We start from the raw sequence: 9,212 nt of genomic DNA on the forward strand, positions 1-9,212 counted from the left end.
GGCACATCATGCGGAACCGGAGGCAGGAAATGCGACAGTACTTCAATGTCGGGTATGAGAAAGAACATCCTCCTGACCCTGTATCACATCAGGCCAGCTTCCTGTTTTCCAGAGGGAATAGTCCGTCCCTTGGCTGCTAAGTTGCAGAGCGACCTTTGGAAAAGGAACCTGCAGTCTTTTTTCCAAGATTACTTTGTACCCTGTATGTAGCCCTGAAAACATACATAGCCTACAGACAGACACATATGTGTTTCTGTGTTTGTGTGTGGAGACATGTCCACTGCTAGCTGCTTCTATGAGGTTTATTCACAAGTTATTTGAAAACAGAATCACTTCACTAATAAAGCTAGTCTTGGTCTTTGCGTTACACACTTCAAGGTAGGCCAGGATCTTACCTGTGCTTTCCTGGGCTGGTGTTCACTTCCAGCACTTGACCATGATAAATCTCACCACTGGCAGCTTAGTCCAGATAGCACAACCTAACTGTAGTCCCAAAAGAATCACTTGTTTCTGAATAATGTGGAGTTACACGCGTGTGCACACACACTCACATGCATGCACAAGCACACACACACATACACATGTGCATGCGCGCTTTCTGTGTGTGCATCTCATCCAGTAGAGATTACATTTAGGACACAGCAAAGTCATAGACAGGAGAGTTCCATCCTGCATTTCGAACCGTGCCCCACGGATGCTCTTCTCTGCTTTCCATAGCGAGGCCTTGCACAGTGATGCTGCATGCTGTCTGCAGTGGCACTGTAGGATTCTCAAGACACACAGGAATAAAGTCATTCACACTTGTAACAGGAAGAAGATCAGAGAGCATAGGATAGCAAATACCACTCTGGTATAGCAGACAGTGGCTGAAGAATAAAAGAAAGGTGATCATACCTGCCATACCCTCCAGAGCCAGTGTGCTCTGCCCAGGGCTCTGGAGGCCACCCTCTCTGGAGTATATAGTAGTACTGTGAATAGATGAACGAAAGAAGGAAAGCCCAGACGGATGCCCGTGAATCCCATCCTACCAGTACCAGCTAAAGTCACCTCTCAGGGCCAGTGCAAACCCGAGAAGACAGAGTTCCCAGGTTAAAAAGTTTTAAAGTCTCAAGAGTGGGACAGTAGAAACAAGTGTGGCACTCCAGGCAATTTCTGGGGTGGTATGTCTTCGAGGCTGGCTCTGCCTCCTACCCAAAAGGGGTTCATACCATTTCAAACAGTGGGTAGATAACATGATAGCTTTATCTTCTAATGCTTTGGGACTATAACCGTATTATGAAAGTTCTAAATTGTTTAGAGATGTTTTCCATTACACTTGAACTATCTTTAGGTTCCATTGTAGGACAAATAGGAACTCTTTCCATTTGTCCTAGTGAAGGCAAAGTGAACTGGGAGGCAACCTCCTGGGTAATTTTTGCTTAATCTCTCTGTGCCAGAATTTTTTCCTAATAATAAAAAAGGAGATTATTTTAATTACCAAATGGCAATTCAACTAAATGCCTCCTAATCTATGAAGCACAGTCCAAGCAGGTAAGGCATTAGAATCAACATGGGATGTCCTTTAAGTACACTGGGTAATTGGGTGAACGCTGGTTCCGGTTAGATGGTGCTGAGCCTGAGTAAAGCTGAGACCTCATGTACATACCCACCCCCTTTTTCTGTGACAGGCAACAAGCACAGATTCCCATCGCAACTGCCGGAGTTGTGTACCCTGGAGCCATCGCCATGGCAGGAATGCCATCCCCTCACCTGCCCTCAGAGCACTCAAGTGTGTCCAGCAGCCCAGAGCCTGGGATGCCCGTGATTCAGAGCACTTACGGCGTGAAGGGAGAGGAGCCTCATATCAAAGAGGAAATCCAGGCTGAGGACATCAACGGAGAGATTTACGACGAGTATGATGAGGAAGAAGATGACCCAGATGTAGATTATGGGAGTGACAGCGAAAACCATATTGCAGGACAAGCCAACTGATAAGGGCCGACAGACTGCGGTGAGCTGAGGACTTAAAGAAGCCCTAGCTGGTCCATCCTTGCCAGTGGCCAAGCACATTAACTTTCTCATACACTGACTGTTATTTTAACTGTTAGTCTTAAATAGTTGGGACATCAGCTGACAAATAGACCTCAGCCTCAAAAGGCTCGGAAAGGAAAACCGTTACAAGCAAACGACATCAACAAGCGATTGAAATAAGCTATGGGTAAAAACAATGCCAGTAACTCAGCTGCTACACCCCAGCACTGAAGTCTCACCCGTCAACTTTTTTTTTTTTAATAAACTTTATGGCTGTTTGTTCTATAACTAGAAATTCTCACTCAGGTACACAGTGCCAACAAGTGGCTTGTGAATGTGTCTTGTTGTTTTGTGCTACAGTTTTTAAAAAGAAATTAAGTTCTGTTTTGTTCTGTTTGGATGGGGGGGGGTGGTTCTGGGTTTTCCTTTGACCTTTTCTTTCTTTTTTCCTCTTTTGTGATTGTTGTCTTGCACCTGACAGAAAGAGGGAGATGGGTGGTTGATCCCTCCACCCTCCCTATCTCTGCTTTAAAGATGGTGGCCTGTGTGTGAGGGTGGGGAGAGAGGGAAAGAAGAGTCTGTTTTTGCCTTCCCTGCTTCTGCACCACAAAATCAGCGATCCTTTTCTTTAGAGACCTCTAACTCTTGCACACAACACTACGTCTTTGAGCAAGTGCAAATCCACACTGAAGCGATCACCAACTTCATTTTCTGCTCCTTCCTTACTCCTGCTCCTTCTCAAGTTGGGACAGTGTTAAACCTTCAACAGTCCCTGGAAAGAGCTGATGCACCAGCAACTGGTGAGATTTCTTTCTTTTTTTTTTTTTTTAATGGAAACTGTAGGTGCCGTTCTCAGGTGAAAAGAGAGAGAGAGAGAGACATAGAAATTTAGAGAAAAATATTTTCTGATCTTGGATTTCTGTGTGTGTGTGTATGTGTGTGATCATGGTACATTAGATACATTCCTATTGGGAATAATGTTGGGCCATTGTGAGCAAAACCCATGTGTGGGGATGGAATCTCACTCCTCCTAAGCAAGTGGTCTAGAAGCAACCTTGACCTTGACTTTGCACTTCCAGCAACAATGGAACTCAGCCCAGGCTAAGAAATGTTATTTCCCAGTTTCCAGTATGCTTATTACTGGGGGACCTGCTGGCCCTGTGCCATGGAGATGTGCTTGGCAAGCATGGAAGCTACCAGCAAATGCTTCCTTCTCATGTTTGCTACTTAGTGGTGTGTGTGTGTGTGTGTGTGTGTGTGTGTGTGTGTGTGTGTGTGTGTTTCCTGTTGAAACTTTGAGCAAAACAATCATTGTTTTGACTGAATACATTTGGCCATTTTTCAGAAATACAGAATTAGCTTATGTCTCCACCATTCCATCCTTTCCTGATAGGGAAACAGAACGGATGGTTCTATAAGATTTTCTTTTCATCTCTCCATGCAATGAGGTCAGAGGCTGCATTTCACAAATGGGGGGCATATGTATTTCATTCCCTAAGGACCAGGATTTGGTTACAATTCAACATAGCACCACAAAGTGGAGCCTGGCAGAGCACAGAGCCCCTCACCACTGCATGGTCCTTTACTGTAGTTTGAGTCTACTAAAGACCGTTTGCCAGCAGGGTGCGTGCTGAGAGACAGTCAGTGGTGCCTGGGCTGCTGGTTCTGACATCACCAACCAAAGGGCCAGGGCAGGGGTAGGGCCTGTACACACACAGACTCATTTCAGGCTGTTCACCGTTCTTTGATTGAACTCTGTCAGGAAGCCCTGGGGCCAGTGGCCTGGAGCTGTTACAGTGTTCCAGCCCATTCTCACTTTGTCCCGCCAAACACCACCCTCCAGTTTGAATTTTCACATACAAAAAACAAAAGAAGAAGAAAAATCCTTTTTGTTTTTCTCTCTCTCACAAAAGTCTTGCTCTGGGGTTTTGCTTGGAGGAGCTGATCATACCTGCATGTCAGACGTTTGGTTCTATTTTCTGTTTGTGGTTTGTTTGGGTTTTTTTAATGACTGTATTTTCATTTGAATTGCCTTTTTGCTAGTGTTGTAAAATGATGATAAAATAATAATAATAATAATAATAGTAATAATAATAATAATAATAATAATGGTCAGCTGTTCCCAGATTAGTAAATTATGTATAATTTATTTTATTTCTCCCTTTCTATTTCATTCTGATCTGATTTGGAAGTATAGCCAGTAAACTGTTAGGTATTTAAAACTCACTTCTGTTTCCAGCTCATACACACACGTACACACATACATGTATGTGTGCGCATGATACACACATGCTCACCCATACACTTGCTTCTCCATCCACAACTTCCTCTGTGTTAACAGTTTGGGCCCCAGTGGTGTCAGTTCTGGTGTTTAATATGAAGGGGTAAATTAGTAGGAGGGTCATGTTCAATCTTAATTAACTTATGTTCTTTTCTCTCATTTTAGTTATTTAATTACCAATTATCTAGAGCCAATTTTTGTTTGTTTTGAAGCATTCTGAATAAGAAAAAAATAGACACTTGTTTTTATACCATTATAACATACAATGTGAAAACAGATTTATAAAAAAAAAGTTGTTTCTCTGTGTCTGTTAACAAACCCTCCTGACTGATGTGGGTTCTCCACTTCGTGTGCTGGGTTCCTGTTTCACAGCACATTCTAGACAAGCTTGCTTTTTTTTTTTTTTCCTGACCTTGGGCAGCAAGAATACTTTGTTTTAGCTCCAGGTAGATGCTACTAAATGCATCCATGGCCAAAACTCATCCCAACACAGTGGTATCTGAGCAAACTCTTTGGTCTGCATTGTTTTATTTGAAGGGAAAACAAATTGTTCATAGTGACCTGTAGCTGCCAAAACTCTCCAGTTGAGTTGAGTTTATGTCCATGATAAACTGTGCCCAGACAAAGCCACAAAGCAAGTCTGTAATGTCCCGTCATAGTCTGCCCTGGCATTTTCTTCAGTGGATGCTGAGTTTGCTTTGTCCAAGAGTTTTCCCCAGGGAACGACGAAAACAAAGGTAATTCTATTCATGTCTGAAGTGCACTGAAGTCACTTGGGAAAAAATAAAAGGTGCTTTTAATAGCAACATAACTGTGTTAAACACTTTGCCCTTTGGGCCTTTGATTGGGTGATGATTTTTGTAAAGGGTCCTAAACCTTATATTCTTTTCTAGGCCACACAATGACCAAATAAGATACAGTAGAGGAAATAAGATACAGTGAAAAGATCCAAGCTAGCTAACTGCATCCCTCATTCCTTCTCCCCGCCTATCTGTTCAAGCCACGCCCCTACCTTCCCCCATCGTTCCCGCATTTATACCAACACTAAGAATAATACTGCCAGTTTCTCCTTTTTATATTTGTGATTGGTACCTCTAAAAATAGTCCTGTTTGATATAAATATAAGAAAAACATTCACCAGAAAAAAAATGGGTTAAAGTTGTTTGTAAGTTAATGATTATTTGGCTAGTTACTACAATCAGGAGAAATGGGTGTGCACATACATATATTTTTACTCAGATTAGTCAAGTGAACTTTGGGAGTTCATTTGGCATCTAGCTAAGAATTACCTTTGTGCAAAACACTTCCCAATAAACATATTTATCATGGTTGAAATCAAGTCTCCCCACAGAGAATGAATATTAAAATGTAGAGTGTTCTTTAATGAGGTCCCTTCATGCATTTGATTTCTAAAGTACAGTCACCTTAGTTCACGTGAAGGAAATTATCTTTACCATTTTATGGTCCGTTTCAGATATCTTCTTAATGCAGAAGCTGATACTGTTCTCAGAAGAATCCTCTTGTATCTCATTTAAAAACTTAAATAATTATACTTTCCTTACTCTAAAGGGTAAATTATTGAATTGTATATTTACAAACAGGTTTATAAAATATTTGTCTATCAAGTTAATAGTGAAATAAAACTTTATGAGGTCTGAAAGGAAAAAAAAAACACAAACCCACTTAAAGTGGCTGAGCTATCTCTGTCTTGTAGGGCATAGGCATTTCTTTAGCCAGACGTATACCGTATTTAATTGTGAAGTTCCGAAGGTTGAAGGTGACGTGTTGAGTTTCCTCCTGACGGGTCCCTGACTGCCCCAGTGTGTCTGTTGCTGGCCCACTCAGTATTTATTCGGCTCCCTGGCTCGAACACACTTAGTCTTTCTGACAGTTGGATTTCACAAGTGAAAAAGTTTTGTTTGTGTTTGTTTTTTTTTTTTTTAATGATTTTTAAAAAAATAGAAAAGAGACAATCAATGCCTGGAGCTTAAAACAAAGTATGTGCAAACTACCATCTCACTTGAAGTTTAATAAAGTAAAAGAATTGTGTAAATATAACATAGAGTTATAGATTTCTATTTTGTTCATAACACATAGTGTAATATAAGTTGTATATTTTCATGTTTTTTGGTTTTATGTTATCATTCATGCCACAATAAGAATAAAACAGGAGTTTGTGTACTCTTGGGAAAAAAAAAAAAAACAAGATGTGGGTTCCCACCAACCTGTTTTTGCTTTTCTGTTTTTGTTTTTATTTCCTTTTGTTTTGTTTTGCATTCCCTTTTTCAGTATTACTGCCATGCAAGGCACCAATAAAAACAGCAAATGTGTTCTTTATCTATTATTCTGTTTCTCTGCATGATTTGTTTATGAAAGGGCAACTGTTCATTTATGAGACACAGAGAAGTCTGGAGAACCTGTCTCCTTCTCCATAAACATCATGGCGCTAACTGACTTTGAACTGAGAACTCCTGGCTTCTTGCTTAAATGAGGGCTTTGCTAAGATGGGAATCAGTCAGGAATCACCCCACCCTCCGAGTCCATTCCTGTGTCACTGACTCAGGGACAACAGTTTCCATAGCTCCTAGAACACTCCGCTGGGTGAGGGTTGCTATTCTTACACCCCATAATCACATTCTACCCCAGTGTGTGGGTGGCATGTTTCCTCACACCAGACTAAGCAGCCGGAACCATTTTTACCTCAGTGAGGTACAGTTTTCATGTAACCACTTCTAATTGCTTAGAACACACCTTAGGTTCTGGAGTCAGTTATCCATTTTTAAAGCTGTGGTTAAAAACACAAGTCTTTTTTTTTTTTCCAAGGGCCATTTCTGCTCTCAACCCTATGTGTTTTCTGTCTTGATAGTTCTGTGTGTCACACTTTCTTCCTCTGAGGGTTTTTGAGTTACTGATTGGTTTGGGGTTTTGTTTGTAAGCAGTATCAATCAGCTAACTGAGATACAAACCTACTATGAATGCTTGTAAAACATACATAGAGGTCGAGCACTTGATGCTCTGTGACTAAAAGGCGTATGTGACAAAGGCTGACCCATGGAACTGAGGATTAACTAATAGAAGTGCAGAGTCCTAGGCCCAATCCATGATGTCATCAATCAGAATCTGGGACATTAACCACGCTGCTGCCATGTCTCAGCTCCACATGCTTGTGTAAACACTGGTGTCTCCAAAGCACCTCTTCTGTTTGGTAGAGGGGCTGTCGTCCCCCTGCTGTGCCTACTTCTGCTCTGCATAGGGAATCAGTTATTCTTGTCCACAATGTTTCCACATGGAGCTTAGGTCTCTGCAGAACACCTCAGGCCGAAAACGCTCTCAGTCTCTCTCTCATGAACGGCCTTGAGAACATTGGAGCCATCACTACAGCAATAGCCATCCCCTCAGCACCCAGGAGTTCACCTAGGCAAGCAATGGGCTTCAGAGACTCCAGGCATGGGGGCACCAAAAACGTCATAGAAACACATAAAGCACAGTTACATGAGGTCTGCAAAACTGTTGTCTTGGACAGAAATCACCCATTGCAGGATTGGGGAAACAGATGTAGGGACAAGCTGAACATCTAGGGCTGTGTTTGGGCACACCCCCAGACTCTGGAAGCAGTTTTACCAGATTTCGTATGGGGAAAATCTGAGCTGTTAAGGAAAACTCACTACCCTCACTCTCTACCAAATAAAGCTCCCTTAGTTGCAACCTACAGCGTTTCAGTTTAGAGACCCCAGGGCTGCGTCCTTCAGGGCTCACGATGTGAGGGTCAATACTCTTCCCCTGCTGATAAAGGCTTGAGCAACCACGAGTCTCAGCCACCAGGAAAAAGATTCCCATTTCTCTAAGTTCAACACTTTCAGTCTGCAACTTTCATTTATTATTAAGACATTCATTTTTGTTTTAAGGATGCCTTTATTGTTGCCAAATTTACACTTTTAAGTGTTCTTCCTATAACTTCACCGTGTTACTGCTAGAGCAACAGAGGCCAAGGCACACAGGAAACAGTCCCGTGTCTACTGTCTAGATGGATTGTTTATGAAAAAAAAAACAATTTTTAAAGTTTATAAAGGAATCTAAAAGCTAGCGGGGACAACCTGTTTCATAAGCATTGTAATTATTATGCAAATTGTATTGCTAGGGGTTCTGTAAAATAGTTACATTTTCTTAAGCAGGCTAAACATCTGTCCTACAATGTGTTACTCCGCCAATTTGCTTAGCAAGCTATTTCTGCCGCAAAGAATGAACTAATTCAGCTCTGATCACAAGGTGTCATTATTTTTTCAGTCAAGTCCAAATACACAAAGTTTTACATCCCCAAACACCGGTATTTACACATGCAAGCAATTATGGCCTAGAATAGTCCTTCCACACTATTCAATATACAGCCAAGAGGATATATGTTACAACATCATCATAATCAGATGCACTCCAGTTAAAGGAAAACACAGTACACTAAACTAGCAGAAAAGTTGTAATGAATAGGCCGAAGGTCACACATCTATTTTGTACACTGCCTGTTCAATTTATTATTAAATTTCAGAATCTGGAAAGCAATCTTAATTATACATAAACTGTAAAATATATTTGAAATAAAGTCTTTCTTTATAAAAAAAAAAGTCAATGTTGGAATTTTTAAATATATATTTTTAGTATGTATAATAAATGCATACTGTCCTGCTGGGAGGCATGTGTGGGGGAACGTGGGGCAGTAGAACAGATTTGGAAAAACCAACTAGCCAGCTTGCTGAGAATGGCCATGTCAGCCTTCATCTTGCCATGTCCCAAACCCACACACGATACAGTTCATAAACTCATCTACCACTGTACTAGTAGATGCAAAATAATAAACACAAATTATCCTTTTTTATTTAGAAATGATCCTGCAAGCAACCTTTTACCCTACAAGATTAGCATGCATGAC

The 9,212-nt window shown here is 41.2% G+C and overlaps 1 protein-coding gene across 1 annotated transcript; it reads left to right on the forward strand.

The window, feature by feature from the left end:
• The first annotated feature begins 10 nt into the window (after positions 1-10).
• Positions 11-2,564, forward strand: LOC114700280 (transcription factor SOX-5-like). The gene is made up of 2 exons (XM_028879863.1): positions 11-52; positions 1,668-2,564. The coding sequence occupies exons 1-2, from the start codon at positions 30-32 to the stop codon at positions 1,969-1,971; spliced, it is 327 nt and encodes a 108-aa protein (XP_028735696.1). The 5' UTR covers positions 11-29; the 3' UTR covers positions 1,972-2,564.
• The last annotated feature ends 6,648 nt before the right edge of the window (positions 2,565-9,212 follow it).

The sequence above is a fragment of the Peromyscus leucopus genome, chromosome 3 (genome assembly GCF_004664715.2).
Source record: "Peromyscus leucopus breed LL Stock chromosome 3, UCI_PerLeu_2.1, whole genome shotgun sequence".
NCBI classification, from domain to species: domain Eukaryota; kingdom Metazoa; phylum Chordata; class Mammalia; order Rodentia; family Cricetidae; genus Peromyscus; species Peromyscus leucopus.

Excerpts from the sequence above, each read along its gene's own strand:
- LOC114700280 (XM_028879863.1), top strand. The coding sequence starts at position 30 with ATGCGACAGTACTTCAATGTCGG. Across the intron at positions 53-1,667 it reads CGACAGTACTTCAATGTCGG|GCAACAAGCACAGATTCCCA; the intron begins GTATGAGAAAGA and ends TTTCTGTGACAG.